This window comes from Ochlerotatus camptorhynchus, unplaced genomic scaffold (genome assembly GCF_037179485.1).
Source record: "Ochlerotatus camptorhynchus isolate MF236.1 unplaced genomic scaffold, CSIRO-AGI_Acam_v1.1 ptg000274l, whole genome shotgun sequence".
Classification (NCBI taxonomy): domain Eukaryota; kingdom Metazoa; phylum Arthropoda; class Insecta; order Diptera; family Culicidae; genus Ochlerotatus; species Ochlerotatus camptorhynchus.
This window is the reverse complement of record NW_027040763.1, coordinates 3,588,993-3,609,313: the sequence shown is the minus strand read 5'-3', so window position 1 is coordinate 3,609,313 and position 20,321 is coordinate 3,588,993. Positions and strand designations below refer to the sequence as shown.

Genomic DNA, 20,321 nt, shown 5'->3' with positions numbered 1-20,321 from the left:
GGCGGTTATCAAGATTTGATAACTGAACATGTTATCTTTGTGGTTGAATAAACAGGCAACATAACAAAAATTATAGCAAAATAATACTTCTGTCATATCACAAAAATAACTGATTTAGTTAACATTGAAAACATCTTGATAACAAATCCTGTGATCCATGCAAATATTTTCAATAAATTTCAATTTAGTTTATCGATTTGGTATTAAAGCCTCACGCAGATAATGGAAACATGATTGGAAGTGTGGTTTTTATTTCCATGCGCATAATATTTGAAGTTTTAAAGTAACCTTGCATCATTTCACATTCTTTCATAATAACAACTGATAACAAAATTAGTTGATGTTGATAACTAAATTATCTATGCGATAACAACTGAAAACCAAATGATACCTGGAATAACAAGACTTGTTTTTAATATTATACCAGTGGTGGCGGAGGGGGGGACACCCCTCACCATCCCTTTCAAAAGTTGGAGTTTGGTAAAGAGAGATGATAAAACTGATTTGTCCCTTCCTAAAAAGTTGTATAGCTCGCTTTCTACTCTCTATATGCAATTTACACACTGCCGTATTCTAAACGGAACTATCAATTCTATACTTTCATCCCCTCATCTATCGTATATAAATTACCACTTCAGTCTGTTATTTGATATTAGCATTTTCAGCTATGTAAATCGTTGACTTCGCGCAAAACTAATACTAAACATATAGTCAAAGTTGTTATTATACTTTTCTCGTGTAATCAGCCATTGTCAAAAACCGCAAAAATCAGGCGACTACGGTGGGCTGGCTAGTCGTAAGAATGTCAGATCCGGTGAAAATGGTTCTTGGTAGCGACTCAACTGGAACAAGACGAAGACGCGACTGTCCAATTAGTCTAAATGTTGCCTGTCCGGTTTTAATCCAGCAGATATCTCATGTTCAGTTTGATTACCAAACACGAAAAGAAAAGAATAATAATAACAAAAAAACGTTATGACGTTCGAACATTTGTATGCATACCGGCAACAATCACAAGCACTATAAAACGAACAATCGCTCATTCATCATATCAAGCAAATCGATGCTGACGTGAGAAACCAAAGATTTGATTGACTTGGAAAGTATCAACTAAAAGTAAACATTCCAAGAAATGAAAATGTTTCTTTTTGTTGTGCAAACAATTTCAAATCATTAGGACATAATTCTGGAAACTAACGGGGAGCCATCCATTGATAGTGCCAAGTGATTCTCTTCTTCGAAGTAAACAGCATGAGACATAGCGGATTCAACGATCAATCATCATAGTTCCTTCCATGTTGTTTGTTTAGATTTTCAAGGAAGAACGATAGCCAGTTCGGTTCAGATCAGTTTATTCTGCGTAATTGAAACTTATGGTTGGATCATTATCTGCACTTTGGAGTACATTTTGGCTCATTGATTGAAATTATTCAATTAACGAAATCCTATATATCTCCATGACAAGAAGTAGTAGTTGTTTAAAACGTCAATAAACATAACTTATAAACAACCCAGAACTCCCTATCACTGCTTGCTTGAGAGGATCAAAACCGGAGAATGAGTTCCTTCTTTATTCAAAAATATCACCGTCACCGGTTTGAATATAAAACGATCATCCCGTGCGAGCGGCTCTTTAGTTGATCTCAGTTTCTCGAACAGGACACTTGAATATTCAGTTGTGGATTATTTGCAGTGCGATTATTTACAGTGAGTTGGTGAAAAGTGCAATAATGTGGATTTTAAAGGTTGGTGCCGTGCTGTTTCTGGCAGCGCTGGCTACGGCCAACAATGCCACCAGTGGGCCCAAGATCCTGTGCTACTACGATGGCCAAATGGCTCTGCGTGAAGGTAAGCGACTACACTGGATTGCCGGAAACTTCCAGCTGCTCTGGATTGACCTTGAGGCCTTAAGAACACTCTATCACTGCTGACACAGCCGACGCAGTTCGGGCTTAAGTTGATTAATTGATCTTGACGAGTTGCTTCCTATTGAATCAAGGTCTATCAGCACGAGCTAGTAAACATTCGCCTCGGCTCGAATAAACAAGATTATCAGTTAAGCTGACCTCATACAAGCCGGTTTAGATGGGGAGAGTGTAATTCACTCAATTTTCTTAATCTTCTGCCAGGTCTGGGTAAAATAACGATCACGGACATTGAGCTGGCATTGCCGTTCTGTACTCATCTTGTGTACGGATTTGCCGGTATCAATCCGGATAGCTTCAAATTGCGAGCTGTGGATGAAAGCCTCGATTTGGACTCGGGTAAAGGTCAGTACCGGTTGGCCACCTCTTTGAAGCGTCGGTATCCAAATTTGAAGGTTTTGCTCAGCGTCGGTGGCTACAAAGATCTTTCTGAGGAGAAGCCCTATGAAAAGTATCTGACGATGTTGGAGTCTGGCGGAAGACGAACGGCGTTCGTCAACTCGGTTTACTCGACCCTGAAGACGTACGACTTTGATGGACTGGATTTGGCATGGCAGTTCCCACAGTCCAAACCAAAGCGGATGCGTGGTTGGACCGGAAAGTTATGGCATGGATTCAAGAAGCTCTTTTCTGGTGACAGTGTGCTGGACCCGAAGGCAGAAGAACACCGTGAGGAGTTTACGGCAATCGTGCGAGATTTGAAGAATGCTTTTATTCACGACAACTTTTTGCTTGGGCTGACGGTGCTGCCACATGTGAATGAGAGCATCTTCATGGATGTACCACTGTTGAAGGACAACTTGGACTATGTACATTTGGCTTCGTTCGATCAGCAGACGCCAGAGCGGAATCCCAAGGAGGCGGACTTTACGGCTCCGATCTACGAGCCCACGGAACGTATTGAGGGAAACAATGTCGATGCGGAAGTGAGCTACTGGTAAGAAGGTTCATCTTTGTTGATACTTGAAGCATAATATCAGTCCTTGATGAGCTACTCAAGGTCACTGGCAGCTATGGGAACACAATATTAAAACTATACGATGAATTGCTTGATGAAATAATCTTGGAAAAATGCTCCTTTACAACGAAGCTACTCAGATTTACTGTCCTGCCCGTGTTTTTTAGTCACAGTAGCGGAGCGACGGGCAAGCGTCTAGAATTAAGCTTCCAAAAGAAGCACCTTTTATAATCTTCTTAAGAAGCTTCTTTTAGAAACTTCTTAAGAAGCTTCTTCTAGAATGTTGTTCAGAAGCTTTTGTTGGAATCTTTTTAGAAGCTAATTTCTTTTATTTCATCGCCAACTTCTATTTGAATCTTTTCTTTAAAATATTATATTCGAAGCTTATCCTGAACACTTGCCCGTCACTCCGCTCCTCTGACTAAAACAAACACGGGTAGGACAGTAAATCTGAGTACCAACGCAATAAAGAAACATTTTTCCAAGATTAATGAGCATTTTATCTTTTATATGGCACGGAAACCATTTTCCCAATTAATATCTTGTAATTAAATTGATGCTTGTTCCCAACTTTTATGTTTAAATCCTTCCATTTCTCGATATGTTAACAACTAAATCTACCAATAATTCCTACCATTCATCCCGCAGGTTGAAAGAGGGAACACCACCAAGCAAAATCGTCATCGGCATCCCATCCTACGGACGTGGCTGGAAACTGGTGGAAAAATCCGGAATCACTGGAGTTCCTCCGATCCCGTCCGATGGACCGTCTGCTCCGGGCCCGCACTCTGAAATCCCTGGATTCTACAGCTGGGCCGAGGTATGCGCCAAACTACCCAACCCAGGCAACGCAAACCTGCAGGGAGGTGATCTACCTCTACGTAAGATTGGTGATCCGACGCGTCGTTTCGGGGCATATGCCTTCCGCATTCCGGACGAGAACGAAGAGCATGGAATCTGGCTTTCGTATGAGGACCCGGACACGGCCGGTAACAAAGCCGGCTACGTCAAGGCCAAGGGTTTGGGTGGAATTTCCATCTTCGATCTGGGTAACGACGACGTCCGGGGCACCTGTGCCGGAGATAAATTCCCCATCTTGAGAGCTGCCAAGTATAGACTGTAGACAAACCGTACCAATTGTTTCCAAGAGTATCAATTTAATATCCTATGACATGTAACAAAAAAACGACCTACGTACATAAGTATAGCTTTATAGTGGATACATTCGTTTCGCGTTTTTCAATTTCTTTCCGCTTCCTTGTGAATTGTAACGTTCATTCTTTGATTAAATATGCATCAATCTCAATACATACTGTTCACTGTTTCCGAGCGCGACTTCCACGCCGATTCTCCGAAAAGCACGAGAAGAATTTCGAGTGCAATAAAAATAGCGAAAAAGTCGAACTTGTACGATCTCTTGACACATGTTATTTGACTTCTCCCGCCGAGCACCAAGGAAGGGCAAAAGAAGTGAAACTTTTCCCCGAGATTGCTCGCAAGTGTCTGCTACAAGTGAGCAGTGTGTGCAGTCAGTCGACTGAGGAAAAAGTTGAGAAAAGGAAAATCTGAAAGAAAGTACCGAGTTGAAAGCATGTTTCTCGAACGGGTGTGCATTTTTTTATGGGACTGACACGTACAAAGATGTCTCTTCTGCTTCGGCAAAGCTGAATGTGAGGAATGTAATCACCCATTCGTTTCTATTCAATTCAATATTGTAGGTAAATAGAGCGAAATGGTTCGAGTGTTTTGCATAACGATTCAATTCATTGATACTACATATGTTGAAGTTGTGATGATTGGTTCCATAGATAAACAGTCAGCATCAATCAATGGACCGTAAACTTCACTATTTACAGCTCTGAGGTTATGGAAAGATATGGTACTGCCTATTCGATAGTGGGATGGATTCCCAGTCGTTACTCCTATACATATTCGAGAAAATATTTCCTTGTACGATCGATACTTTTAGAGTGCAGGAGTGAATGGATGAGAGGGATACCATAAATAGACAATGCGCGTTTCACTCTGAAGATTCATCCTTTTGTAGCATGCACTTCTGGCTTTGAAGGAAGGTGCAGCTATCGTCCGAAGAACGCGTTACAAACTGAATTTTACCCACCGCTTATGCTCGGCGGGTTTTCAACCAGCCAATCTGATTTCGTGTATGTGAGTAATGTCAATGGATAACGAATTACTCGCAAAAATTAGAGCGGTTGGGTAGAATTTAGTGGGTAACGCGTTCTTCGGTGGAAAGCTGTATATTAACGAATAAACTTAGCAAAGAGGTACCGTAAGACGGGGTGACATTGTGACTGCATGTATTCAATCTAACTCCCACTGGCCGGAAGTATTGTTTTTAATAATTACTTTAATTGTACAGGCTCAATCGTATAAATTTTACAAAGCTGAGTTATCATTTTTGTTATACATTATTACTGTCTTATATTTAAAGTTCAAGGAACTGGACCGAATACTCGCGGTTGCCTCGAGGCTAGTGGAGATTTACAATATTTTGAATGCCAAAAAGGGAGGTTTGAAATGTTATTTGAATATTTTTTTTAATTTTAATTAATCCTAAAACGTGAACTTATTTCTATTCATCTTGAAAATAAATATTAAAAAAACCCACACGTACAAAATACAAACTAATCACAAGGTTAATCAAACTTACAATTGTAAGGTAAGTAGTCTTAAAGTAAACATATATGAGTTTCATAAACTACAGATCGCGCCCAGCCAAAATATCCCGAACTGGAACATTAGGTTGTCTACCTCGGGCCCGAAGGGAATCGTACAGCTCAGCTCTGACTCCACGGTGCTCAGCACAAGACCAAATAATGTGATCGGCGTCTTGGTAACCTTGTCCACATTCACAGAGATTGCTATCTCCCAGCCCAACACGGAACAAGTGAGCGTTTAACGAATAGTGATAGGACATGAAGCGAGACATCAGCCGTATGAAGTCTCGACCCACCTCCAACCCCTTAAACCACGGACTCTTCGACACCTTAGGGATGATCGAGTACACTCAGGTCTTTTTTTACACGGGGGATACTTCTTCTTCTTCGCATTTCAAGCTTATTGCATATCGCATATTAGCTTATTGCGTGCTCTCAACTTAGTGTTCTAGATGCACTTCCACAGTTATTAATTGAGAGCTTTCGATGCCTGCAAGTCCAATCATACTTCTATGCCCAGGGAAGTCGAGAAATTTTCCAACCCGAAAAATTCCTAGACCGGACCGGGAATTGAACCCAGCCACCTCCAGCATGGTCTTGCTTTGTAGCTGCGCCTTTACCGACTGAGCTAAGGGAGGCCCCGGGATACGTACCGTGTAAAAAAAAAACCGTGTAAATAAAACTTACGAGATTTTGATTTATCACATGTTTAAATGTATTAAAAAGTCGGATTTTTATTTATTTATTTATTTATTTATTTGTCAGCATCAACAGACTCGATATGGTTCCAATGATGGTTAAACTTAAAATTAAAATTAAAGTCATAAGTTAAAACTACAAAACATTAAAACATGATCATTGACTGTTTCCATTTCAGAAGAAGAATGAAGAGAAACGTCTCCGAAGTGTTAGTCTTGGCAGGTGAAAATCGAATACTGATGAAACTCGGTTAAATACTCGCTGCAGTCCGCCTATTGCACCGTTGATTGCATAGTTTGTCCTACGTAGTGGCATTCTTAGCATAACATTGTTACGAAGCATTCGGGGTTGTGCGTTAATGTTTACTTGCTCCAAGATTGCCATGCAATCAATTCTGCCATGTAACGTGTCCACAACCAGCAGGGCTTTTGAAGTATCTCTTCTGGTGCGAAGAGGCTCCAAGTCGATCAGCTGGCAGCGACTTTCATTACTGGGAAAATGAAACGGGTCTCTCCAAGGTAACATTCTCAACGCGTATCGCAGAAAGCGGCGTTGAACGGACTCGACTCTCTCAGTACCATTGTTGTAGTTCGGACTTCAACCACAGAACAATATTTTAGAATGGAACGTACCAGGGAACAATACAGTGACTTGAGGTAATGGATGTCGGAGAAATTCTTAGCTGTTCTGAAGATAAAGCCCAATGTCCTTGGCGACTTGTCGACGACGTACGAGATGTGTTACTTATATGTAAGTTGAGAGTCCAGGATGACACCTAGATCTTTTACATGGCTCACACGTTCAATAATGGTGTTCCGGAGAGCATAGTGAAAAATAACTGGTTCTTTCTTTCGGGTAAAAGTGATGACTGAACACTTCGCAGGATTTACTGTCATTCGGTTCAAATGGCACCAGCTGGCAAACGCTTCAAACTGACGTTGGAGGAATTGACAATCATCGATCGAGCAGATCCGTAAGTAGATTTTGAGATCGTCTGCATACGATAGTCGTGGTCCTTCGATAACTAAATCCACGTCATTGAAGTAGAGTAAGAAAATCAACGGTCCCAGATGACTTCCTTGAGATATTCCTGACTTAGCTGCGAAAATGTCGGACTGGCAGTCACCATGGGCTACCACCAACTGACGATCGGCGAGATATGAGCAAAACCATCTCAAGAGATTTCCGCTAATCCCAAGTCTATCGAATTTGGCGATCGCGATGGCGTGGTTTATCTTATCGAAGGCAGTAGACAAGTCAGTGTAGATGACGTCTGTTTGTACCATACTTTGCGTGATGTACGATGTCAGACACAGTAGATTCGTGGTAGTAGATCGACCAGAAGTGAAGCCATGTTGATCTTCACTTAGATACTGCTTGCAATGGGAGAGCAGAGGCTCTATGATGATTAACTCGAATAACTTCGAAATTGCACACAACGATATAATTCCACGATAATTATCCACGATCCGTTAACTAGCCTTTTTCTACACAGGGAACATATGCGCAAATTTTCAGTTCGATGGAAAAATGCCACACGATATGGACAATCGGAACAGATGTTGTAGCGGTGACAGTAAGTTAGCGATATGCTTCTTCAGAAAGACTGAAGGGACACCATTCGGTCCAGGGTTGATAGAAGGCTTTAGTTTTAGTGCGGCAGTCGTTATCACTTCAGCGTTGACAACAATTCCACCCAGAGCTTGACCGGAAAGTGGAACGTTGCTTGCTGCTAGAGTCACGTATTCGTTGGTTAGGCTCTCGTCAGAGAAAACACTTGCAAACTTGTTGGAGAACAAGCGGCAGACTTCCTGTGGAGTGGAAGCGACTTCGCCGTTCAATATCATGGTCCTTTACGTACTTCCAGAAAGACTTCGGGTGCGACTTGAATTTCCTTTGAATCCCTCGCAGATAATGCAAGTAGCATTGACGGCTGACTCGCTTGAACTGATAATTGAGCTTAACGTAGTGACGTTTCAGTGACATCGTTCGATATTTAGTGAATTTCCTCAACGCGGCTCTCTTGATCGATTTCAGCTTCTTCAATTCGTTCGTCTGCCAAGGGAGGTGCGATGCAATCTGGTGAACGCTCTTAGGTACGTGTCTGTCAATGACATAAGCCAATACATGTGAAAAAGTTTGAGCAGCGGTTTCGACGTTATCAGAATCGAGTATGTTTTCCCAATCAATGCTTGACAATGCTTCCGGAAATTGTAAGACATCGTAGTGGAGATGTCTTCGAGATCCCGAATGTGATTGTCTTCAACAGTAATAACCAAAGGAGGATGATGAGGAACTTCCTTTACGAGTGGAGAAGGAGTCGACGAGATGAATGGAGCCGTATCCTGAGCGCTTACGAAACAGAGGTCTAAGCTACGATTGTTCTTGTTAACCACAGGATTGATTTGAGATAACGTCGCTGCGCTATAGCTGTCGAGAAGGCTAAGTGATCCAGGATGGAAAGCAGAACCAGCAAGGTCCGGAAAGAGAAAGCCACAGTGGGAAGGTTTCCACGAAACACCAGCGAGATTAAAGCCGCCCAGAACAATAATCTCATCGATACCCGACCAGAAGGGTATAACAATAAAATAACAAGATTATAACAAGCCTTGTTATGGATAACTGATTATGATATAATTAAATTATGGAAACTTATCACCAAGAAAATAATATAACAAATCTTTAACAAATTTAAATATATTGATTTTTTTTATGATTTTGTAACTGATTCTTAACAAGATTTTAACACAACCAGATATTATTGACCAAACCCCAATAAAAAATCAAATATATTTGTTCTTGTGATTTTCAAGCATTATATTTTCTATAAGTTTGAGAAAGTTTTGTATTTCATTTACACAGTCAATCAATCTGAGTTTTTGGTTTACAAAGCGAAATATAATTAATTTTACTTCCAGCCTCTTCATTTACAAGTATTTTAATACTAACACATAAGCGAAGTGAATCATTAATGCGACACAGCTTTTGATTTCCTGAATCCTCATAGCTGAACATATTTTCGTAAAGCTTTTTGTGGTCAAAACTGTACCTAAAACGTAAACATTTTCAGTAGAATCGAGTAATAATCGCGAGATACTTAAAAATCTTCCATCAAGAAAAATGAAGGAATCGTCATATTTAAAATTCTTACATAAATCTTTAGTACAAATTTTAATTCCATTGCAATAGTACTTTCCAATTTCGCAAAACACAGCATCTTTAAGGTCAATATTTGCCTCTACATTATCCGGTAATACATATTGACTATTGTGATGAAACTTTATGTTTAGATGTGATGAGTTCCAAAGCTTTTCTATCCAATCTTTTGTAGGTGATTCACTTGGTATTTCTGCATAATGACATATCCTGTTTAACAAAAATTTATTTGCAACTTGTATAACAGGATGGTTCTTTGATGTTTGAAAACCAATGAGCATTCCATTTCCATTTTCATACGGGTATAAAGATGAATTCCAGAGAGCACCTAGATTTCTTACAGTTTGTGCAAGGTGAGAGCTCAAATGTACATTGTACATCATATTTTTTGATCCGTAATACTTTTCAAAATCTTTTACAAACCTATCTAATTGTTTTTCGCAGTATGAAACTGTATTTCTGGACACTCTCAGCTCAAGAAGTTGAAATATGCTGGAACTTAAGAGCATAACATGATCCATATATTTGGAAGGGAGCAAATCATGCAAGCAAGGATAAAAACAATGAAAAAGTATTGTTTCCCATTCACTAGCCTTATACTTAGAGTATTCGACCACATTTCGTATTCGTCTTGGGAAACAACTTGGAAGCCGTATACCCTGCAATCTTTGCTGTATCACTTCTTTTTGATTTCCGATGTAGTACGGCTGTGATTTATTCTCGGCATTACCTTCTAAAAGGAGCTCCCATATTAACTTCATGATGCCTAGATTTACCATATGTATATAATCTGGTGGTAATCCTTTAATAATATCGAAATAAGGAATGCCTATCAGAACGCACAAGCCTTTTATACCAAGAACTGGTTCCTTACATTCTGATTGGTGAACTTGCATCATGAGTTTTCTTGTGGTTTGATGATCTCGAAGCTTGCAGTGCTGGTAAGGATAACGAATTTGATGGTTGACTGTTTTTCCAGGATGTAGGCATACTGTACATCCGTATTTACCGTTGAACTGTTTTGAACATAAAACTTCGCATCGACCAACCGAGTCCATACAATCTTGAAGAACCAGTATTTTGTAGTGTTCCGATCCGATTTGAATTCCTTGCCGGAGCTGTTGAGTTTGTTGGATAAAGTGTTTGTGGAATAGTGCCATATCAGGCTTCCCTGAATTGAACCATAGAGCAGCAAGAATGAGATTATTTCTATCGAACCTCAATTTCGGGAGCAAGTTGTTGACAGTTAGAAAGAGAGGATAAAGAGGCTTCTTAGTTGTACTTTTGTATGCAGCAGCACCATCCTCATTCGCTGATAGAGTTATAAATTTTCCACTCTCACGTGACATGATTGTTTTTGCGAGAAGTCCAGTATTAATATCACAAATATTCTTTTCAATAACATGCTTTTCGTATTCCTGAATCTGTTTAGAATATTTCAAAACAGTTTCTTTGATCTGATGCTCCAACGAGAAGACAACAAAAAAGTCTTTTTCTGTAGAATTACAATTCGTTGCAGGACAAACAGTTTCAACCCTAGGGATGCCATCATATCTAAAACAATGAATAATAAACGAAAATGAGATTATCGTATTTATTTTCATATTTTTTTATATGCGGCACTTACCCATATTGGCAGTTCGTACAAAAATATTTACGCTCTATTTCATGCTGGCTTGGAAACTTTTGTTTGAAAGTTGCAAAGGACTCAGGCAAGGCATCATTTATAGAAATCACATTGAACATTCTTAATAAATGCTCTACTGCTTGTTGTGGTAATTTATATTTATTGTAGAAATTTAAAATCATGAATAGTACGTCACTAATATGAATATCATTTCTGAACTTCATAAATTTATTGCAAGTACTGATCTGCTCCTGAAATATAAAAAAAAATCAAGCACAAATACACACTACACGTGGTGATTTTAATATAACGTTGTTGTGTTGAACTTTACATTATAAAATCCAACTATAAATGTGGTTATTTTATTCATGAGAACACTGTTTTTTTAAATATTTTAACCTGAATGTGTAAAGTATATATGCACCAATACGTCTACTTCAATTTCTCACAGATCAAAACTCATTTCTATACAGAGCAGGAAAGGTGGCCTATCCAGCTTCGCCGTGGTTTTAAAAGAATAAAGTCGATGAAAAGAATCGATCATAGCAAATAGGCCCTTTTTCTAGCTCTATATAGATTAATGCAAACCATCAGCAGCATCTGGTAGAGAAAGCTGACTTAGTTTTTAAAATAATCAACCTCACCTGTTCAACACCACCTTCCTCCAAAATTTCGCCTTCTGATGAATCACTTGTATACTCTAAATCATCAGACATAAATGAAGAGTATTTATTTTGTTCAATGTGAGAATATAGAAACCCATCAGAATAAGTCGTGTAATTCAGAGTATCAGATTCCAGTGAATCATTATTTGGATAATTACTTTTAGTACTACTTGAAGAGCTAATAGTGAAAGAAATGTGGCATCAATTACATCGATAACCCATTATTTTAATACTTGTCTCCATAATTTCACGATCATTTGAACCTGAGTAACTATGTGCTATAGAATCAAGAGTTTCGGAAGAAGTTTCGTGAGTTTGAGTTTTCCTCTTGCGCTGTAAATTCAAGAGAGATTATTGAGTTCCGAATTTATCCATATATGACAAATACCTTTTTTATGTATTTCTGGTTGATCCAGGGTTCCATTAACCAATACTGATTAGGTCTTCGTTTTTCACTCATTTTACAACACGTACTACACAAGATAATTGATTATAATATCACACAAAAGGATTAAAATTGTTGATGTTTCAACCTTTCACAGCTTTGTACAGGGAATAGTTCGATGAATGGCATGGGTTAGTGCTTTTCTCTATATAAATCTCGACAAACAATTGAAATAAACCTATCGGCTTTTGTAAGCAAATCTTTGTAAGCCGTTTCTTCGAAAACCGCAGGCCACCCAAGGGATGACGGTGACAGATCACCTATCTGATAATGCTGTTGGATTGTATGAGTTAGTTAGCGAGGAAGGGTTAACAAAGATTGTTCGAAAGCTGATGGTCCCTTTTTAATTGTTGTTCGGTAAATGTCAATAAGACTGCACCATGCAAACAAGGTTGCCAGATGAAAAGTTTTTTTTATTAATTTTATATTGGCATATTTATTGTGCTTTGGAAACATAAATTAACATTTTTAAATTCATATTAAAAAAAAAGTTTTACGTAACGAAAATTAATATTTATAAATATTTAAAATTTAAATAAAAGTTTTATTTTAAAAATATAAATATCAAACGAAACAATACTTAACTATAAAATTTAAATTCTGGATCGAATATATAGTTATAAAATAAGAATAACATGTGAATTAAAATTTATTTTGTTTCAAAAATTTAAATCAATTATTATTACTGAAATTGAAATACAAATATTCTAAATTGAAATTTGTTTTTAGAAGTTGAAAATGAAAATTTCAATCAAAATCCATAATTAAAATTTTAAATTTAAATAAGTAATTGAGATCTTTGTTTGAAACTTAACATTACAATTTCAAAAAATAAAATTTTAACGTTTGGAAATAAAACACAAATATGAACATTTATTTTCAGGATGAAAATTAAACTTCATTTTTTTATTAAATTCATGTTGAAGCTTTGAATTTTAGTTTCAATTATTTTGAATGTAAGTTCAAGTTTTGCTTTCAAGTTCTATTTTTTATTTTAAAATTTTAAATTTTGAAAATTTCCATTTTAATTTGAATGCAAAATTAAAATATTTAATTAATTTTTTTAATTAAAATGTTTGATTAAAATATAAATAATCAAGCTAAAAATAACAATCTCAAAACGAAAGCTGCGATCCCAAAAACGAAAAAAGGCAGCCATATAGAGATCTCCAAGCGCAATCTCACGAACACTTAAATCCAACATCCATATATAAAAATTAAGAAGAAGAAAAACCAAAAAGGTATCGCGATTACACAACTACTTAAAAAGGTAGCGCGCGGTCTCACGCACACTTTTTGGCATCTGGAGAACTCTATTTCATCTTTACCCTTCCTGCCTTTTTCCACACGGCCAACAGAAATAACCTACGGAAGGAGTTCAGTTTACTCACTTTTGAGTCAATCTGCGGAAAAACCACACAATTCGTACTAACTTTCGGAAAAAGTGAGGTTTGCTTTAATCACCCGGTGAGTAAATTAAACCCCGCTTTTGTCGAAAGTGAGTACGATTTGAGTTGTTTTTCCGCAGATTGACTCAAAAGTCAGTAAGCTGAACTCACCCCGTGGGTTATTTCTGTTGACCGTGCATCACTCGTTCTGTCAAGCTACTGAGCCATGCGGTGTAATTGTTGTACGCGCTGATTTTTTAGCACTAGTTTTTGTGAAATTATGTCAACGAAATAAGAAAGTCTTCAAAAAGACAAGCAGTGAAAAACTTAAAGAATGAGGCCAACTCAAAAAACCTGGAGTTTCTGCTGGTTGGGCCTCGACAGGTAGTATTTTATTCTTCAAAAATAAACTTAACCTAAAATGTGTTATTATCCTACGATTTTTTCAGCAAAATGTTCCACGAAGATCACATCCAAGCAAATCTAGCACGAAATCAACAACCGAAATTGAAAAACAACCCAGTAAAATCTTGACGAAGGCGTCAACCTCAACCGCGAGGAGGTCCGCGGCTCCCGTTCCGCTTATTGACATGGATGCAGACGACAACCAGCAGCATACGAGCCTCAAAATGAACCTCTTCCGAGACTGGGATTCAGATTCCGATGACGACAGCGAGAACAACAACACCGCATTCAAGAAAAACGTTCCAACGAAGAGGTGTACCAAAACATACGCCTGCAAAGCGATTGCGCATTCAACTTCCAGGACTTTCGAACGTCAGCAGAGTGCACTGTCGATGAAAGGATCAGGTAAAATATATGTTCACGAAATAGATTAATTCGCTAAATCTAATTAATTTGCAACTGATCCTGAACTAATTCCCGCTCCTGATCCAAGTCCATCAGTCAGCTTCGGTGCAGCTCTTTACAACCTGGGTGGTCCAGCCTCTGGATCTCTAGAAGCAGATATTGAAATGACATCTGATTCTGAACCTGCACTTGCTTGCGATAAGCGTTCCTCAATTCCACCTGTGCAACCAGGAACAACCGATTCGAATGGTAAGTTTGTCTTCTTCTTTTTTGTTCAAACGAGGTTTTATGTCAGGAGCTAGTAGCTCCGGTTTCAATTCATACGTAACATTTGGAAACGGCCTATAAATTTTTGTAATCATACTTTTGTAGGCCCTTCACTCGTTAGACCGAAGTACGCACACGCAAACCAACAACATCATCGACAAGGGGAGAATTTCCCCTACCCGGTGGTGTTGTTGGTTTGCGAGGGCGTACTTAGTGAGTGACGGGCCTAAAAAGGTTTTACATAAGATTATATGCCGTTTTCAAATGTTATGCCTGAATTCTCGAGTAAATCATCAAATCGATGTACACCCTTTACTCCGTATCTGCGGTGGGTGGTACCGTCCACCCACTGGTATTTCTCTGTTGTCCTTCAAAGGATTGACCAGATTTTATGTATATAACTAATTTATGATTGACCCTAATGATATACAAAAAATCAGCTGAATTGGTTGAAGGACAACACAGAAATACCGGTGGCTGGACGGTACCACCCACCGCAGATAAGGAGGGAAGCCTGTAAGTGCCTTTTTGAACAAGTTTCCCTGTTCATCACCAGGCAAAGGAAAATTTTACATTCCTAATAGAGGTTTTAGTTTGCGTGAGTAAGCTTTGCATTTTGATAAATTAACGTTAGAAACCATTGCTTGCAAGAGCATTTAAACCGATTTGACTACTTGCTTAAGAATTATGCGAGAATCCTCTACCTTTTTCATAATATTTATTATATTTCAGTGTGTGTTTGTGGACAGCAGTCTAAAATAGACAATCTGATCGAACAAAATGAGATGCTGACCACCCAATCCAAAAAACTCAAGTCCAAGTTAGAAGAGAGTAACATGCGTTGCCTGCGATTGACTGATTCTTTGAATTTAAAACTGATGTTAAAGCCGCAAGAAGTGGTGTTCACCGAAACAGAAGGTTTTCCGGACAAGGAAAAACTCAAAAAAATTTCGGAAGCGGCAAGCAGCGATTATGTATTTGTTAAATTATTAATGCATAACCTGTGGCCTGACGGATTCCGTCGTCGAACGGTAACCGGTCGAAGTTCCAACAACCCTCATGGACGTGTCGGAGGACAAACGGATCAAGCAAATGAACCATCAGCGAAGATTCCATTGGAACCGGAAAAAGTTTCGTATGTTGAAGGTAATATATGAATACAGTAATGACCCGATTTAGTTAGCCCCCTTTTTGAAAATCATGTCTTATGTTCTACGAAGCCCATACGCTTTTTCAGTGGTCTTATTGCACCAAAGTATACATTAAACATCCATCTTGAAGATGCATGAGCCATATTTGGAGTTAAGATTAAGTACAATTATTAAAAGATAAAAGTCTGATGCGCGGATGGGCTGATCAAATCTGGTCATTACTGTATAATAAATTTTCTAACCTTTTTATTGAACTGAATTTTCTTTTCAGATCGGTTGGAAGAACATCGGCTGTATCAAGGAGATACACCAGCAGTCGCTAGGGTTAAGGCCAAAGAGTGCGGCCGATACATGGCTCGCCTATTTTCATACTATGGCAAAAAATGATATCTTTTCGTTTGGTTACCTAAGAAAGTAATGTCAATTTGATTTTCATTTAATTTTTTACTTTTTGTGGAGTTGAATTTCAAAGAAAAATGTTAAGTTTGTTTTCTTCACAAACTGCGCGGAATTTGCGAGTTTTTTTTAAATTTGTTTGCCACTTGCAGAAATGTATTTTTACAAGTTAAATATGTGGTTAACCCATAAAACAAGTGTAAAATAAACATGAAAAGATAAATTTATTTCTGATTTTTTATTGAATCTAAAAAGAAACAGTATCAGTCATTAAAAATATAATATGATTTGTTACAATTCAGTTATTTGGAAACATCTTAATTGAAACAAAAAATGCTACAACTTTGTTATTGATTATAACATGATTTGATATAATTATGTAAAAACACAACAGAATTGTGTTACAAAATTTGTTTTGTTTTTGTTATGAAAGTAACATAGCAAGATATATTTTTGTTGCATCTATAGGAAATTTTTGTTACATTTTTTGTTATTTTAACTACATCCGGGATCTTAAATGTAGCAAGCTGTGTTACAAATTATAGTGAAACAAAATAACACAAGCTGTAATAAATTTGTTATTCCCTTCTGGTCGGGTAGGTGACGCACAATCTAATATGGTGGAAACGGATCGACAATAAGTTTCGGTCGAGTGCAATGTATATCACACATAAGTACAGTGTGTGATCGCTCAGCTTGACAGCTACCCATGCCTGTTCAACGCAGTTCCATATGTCGTGCTCTATGGCTCTAGCATTCAACTCGGACCTAACAGCAATCAGGACACCACCACCAGTGGACTTTCGGCTATTGTTCGGGTTTCGATCGCAGCGAAATACCTCGTACTCACATCCGAACGCTTGGCTGGAAAGCGTTCGAGAGTCTAGCCATGTCTCGGTTAAAACTATTACATCGTAGCACCTAGAAGACCCCGTATTTACAAAGCACCTAGAAGACCCCGTATTTTCATGAGCAAATACGAGGAGTGCTTTACCGGCCTCATGGAGCGGATAGCCTCGACAGAACTGAGACTATCCGTAAAAATAAACTAGTGATCTGGTGAAAGTGAGGCAATTGTTTCTAGTGTATAATGTATTGCCGCCAGCTCAGCAACACATACGGAACAAGGAGCTTGAAGCATACGAGAGGTGCTATAAAATTCGTTAAAAATACCAAATCCAGCGGACGCCTCTATTAGTGATCCATCTGTGAAGAACGATCTTGCGGAATCAACTTGGCCAAATTTTGCAGTGTATAATGACGGAAAAATCATGGAACGATGATGTTCTGGGATTCCACGAATCTCTTGAGTCATAGATAAATCAAAACTAACTGAATTGCCAAAGTCGGAGAACCATACACGATGAGGATTATGCTGACATCCAGTGTTATATACCCGTAGTACAATGACATAAAACGAGTTTAAGGGTTTAGCTCAAGAAGCTTCTCAAAGTTTTCGATTACCAGTGGGTTCATAAATTCACAACGGGTGAGGAGCCTGAGGGACAATTCCGAAAACCGATCAGACAGTGGCAACATGCCCGCCAACACTTCAAGACTCATCGTATGAGTCGAGTGCATGCATCCTAACGCGATAGGAAGACAACGATACTGTATACGTTCCAGTTTGATGAAATGTGTTTTAGCCCCCGATAGGATGCAAAAACTACCGTACTCTAAAACCGATAAAATCGTTGTCCGGCAAAACCTTAGAAGATCTTGCGGATGAGCTCCCCACCACGTTCCGGTAATTATTCGGAGAAAATTGATCCTTTGTTGAAATTTTCGTCTCAGATACTCAATGTACGATCTCCATTTGGGATCGAACCAGACCCCAAGATATTTGAAAGACATGGAATGAGTTATCGGCTTACCCAAAAGTTGAAGTTTCGGTTGTGCTGGGCTATGCTTCCTAGAAAAAAACGACCAACTCAGTTTTCTCCGTGTAGAATTCGATACCTAGCTGGATAGCCTAAGTAGACAAATTGTCTACGGTATACTGTAAGGGTCCTTGCAGGTCGACCTCTTTGGGCCCTGTCATCGACACTACGCTGTCATCTGTAAGTTGTCTCAACGTGTAGTTGTCACTTAGACAATTGTCAATTTCTCTGATGTAGAAATTATACAAAAGGGAGCTTAAACATGAGTCCTGGGGGAGACTCATATAACTTAATCGAGAAGTTGTAGAGTTTCCATGAGAAAAGCTCATATGTCTCTCTGACAGCAAATTGTACAAAAAGTTATTAATTAATGGAGAAAGGCCACAAGCGTGGAGTTTGTCTGAAAAGTCTTCAACCGATACTGAATCAAAATCCCCCTTAATATCCAAGAACACAGAAGCCATTTGCTCTTTTTTAGCAAAAGCCAACTGAATTTCTGTGGAAAGCAACGCAAGACAGTCGTTCGTTCCCTTGCCCCTAAGGAAACCAAATCAAGACCAACAATTGAAATAGCCTTAACTCCATTTCGTAAACAAACCTTGTAAGGCCATTTTCTCGCGAACCGAAACCTTCATTCGCAAACCTAAACCACAATCGGGTAAAGAGTGTCCACGATGAAATTGCCACACACAAAATTGATTCGCAAAATTCGAGTTTTCATCCGATTGCCATCAAATTTTCAGGGATTGAGAAATAACTATTAAACTTCATTTTACCATTTTACTTGTATTTTATTTACAGTCCATACGCAAATGCCCGCACCTTGGCCTTAACCCCGGCCATAAGATTCTGCACAACCTGTGAATCAATCGTTTTTTGCATGTAAACCCATACTTTCTTCAGTTCCTCGATTGTCTTCACTACCTTAGGTCGTTTACTTCATAATCGCCCAGTACTTCTCGATGGGGCGGAGCTCCGGAGTGTTGGGAGGGTTGAACATTTTCGGCACGAAATTGACCTTATTGTCCGCATACCACTTCAGCACGTCCTAGGGGTAGTGGCATGAGGCCAAATCCGGCCAGAAGATTGTTGGGACGTTGTGGGCCTTCAGGAGAGGAATCAGCCGCTTCTGGAGGCACTCTTTTATGTACACCTGTCCGTTCATCGTGTCCTGGGTCACGAAAGGTGCACTCCGCTTCCGGCACGTGCAGATGGCTTGCCAAACCAGGAATTTCTTCGCAAATTTGGACATCTTCTGAGTGCGGACATGCTCCGGAACGCTGAACTTATCCTTGGCCGTGAAAAACAGGTTGCCGGGGATTTGTTTGAAGTCGGTCTTCACATATGTTTCGTCGTCCATGATGCAGCATTCAACTTTCGTCAGCATGTTGAGGTACAACTTCCTGGCACGGGTTTAGGCGGACTTGTTCTGCTTCTCGTCGCGATTAGGGGCCTTTTGTACCTTGAACGTTCGAAGCCCAGCCTTAGTTTTGGCCTTCTGGACAAAACTTCGGCTTAGGTGCAGCTTCTTAGCCACATCCCTAACGGAGGCGTTCGGATTTCGGTTGAAGGCCCCAACTACGCGGTTGTGATTTTTGGTGTTGTACGGAATACTTTTTCCTTCACTTCTGGGCTTCCGATCGGTGGTCAACCGTTCCTCGAACCGCTTAATCACTCGCGACACCGTGGAATTCGCGATTCCCAACGTTTTAGCGATGGAACGATGCGAAGGATCCGTGATGAATGCGCAAGATTTTATCACGCACGAGCTGTTCTTTCGACTCCATTTCCGCGAGTTTTGATCACAGGACTTTAAAACTTGCAGGATGTAAATAATGTACTATGAACTAAATCCACCCAAATTTTCATTAAATTCTGCCCAACGGTTAAAAAGTTAGAGCAATTTCATAGTGTGGCAATTTCATCGTGGACACCCTTTAGAGGAGAATTTCCCGTACCTGTTCATTATGTTGGTTTGCCTTTGCGGACTTCGGTTCGCGAGAAAATGACCTTACAGGGTTTGTTTACAAAATGGAGTTAAGGCCATTTCAATTGTTGGTCTTGAAATTGAGTATCTGAGAGTAGGTGGTTCATGATCTGATGCGGGTTTCCCAGGTTTTTTAATGGCTATTACTCTCACTCGCCTCCAATAATCTGGAACAATATTGAGCTCCAGCAACTGACAAAACAAGTTCAACATGCGCCTCTTAGCGATGTCGACTGGCCGGCAGTATTATCATAGAAGAAATCTGCTTGCAATAATCCTTGAGGTGACA

The 20,321-nt window shown here is 39.1% G+C and overlaps 3 protein-coding genes across 3 annotated transcripts in view; all 3 read left to right on the top strand.

The window, feature by feature from the left end:
* LOC135705716 (chitinase-like protein Idgf4) overlaps positions 1–20,321 on the top strand; it is a 300,438-nt gene that overhangs the window by 14,292 nt on the left and 265,825 nt on the right. The gene's annotated exons all lie outside the window — the stretch shown is intronic.
* On the top strand, positions 1,660–4,189 carry LOC135705715 (chitinase-like protein Idgf4). The gene is made up of 3 exons (XM_065227553.1): positions 1,660–1,848; positions 2,130–2,862; positions 3,532–4,189. The coding sequence occupies exons 1-3, from the start codon at positions 1,731–1,733 to the stop codon at positions 4,004–4,006; spliced, it is 1,326 nt and encodes a 441-aa protein (XP_065083625.1). The 5' UTR covers positions 1,660–1,730; the 3' UTR covers positions 4,007–4,189.
* On the top strand, positions 14,457–16,345 carry LOC135705847 (uncharacterized). The gene is made up of 3 exons (XM_065227698.1): positions 14,457–14,600; positions 15,351–15,764; positions 16,041–16,345. The coding sequence occupies exons 1-3, from the start codon at positions 14,516–14,518 to the stop codon at positions 16,154–16,156; spliced, it is 615 nt and encodes a 204-aa protein (XP_065083770.1). The 5' UTR covers positions 14,457–14,515; the 3' UTR covers positions 16,157–16,345.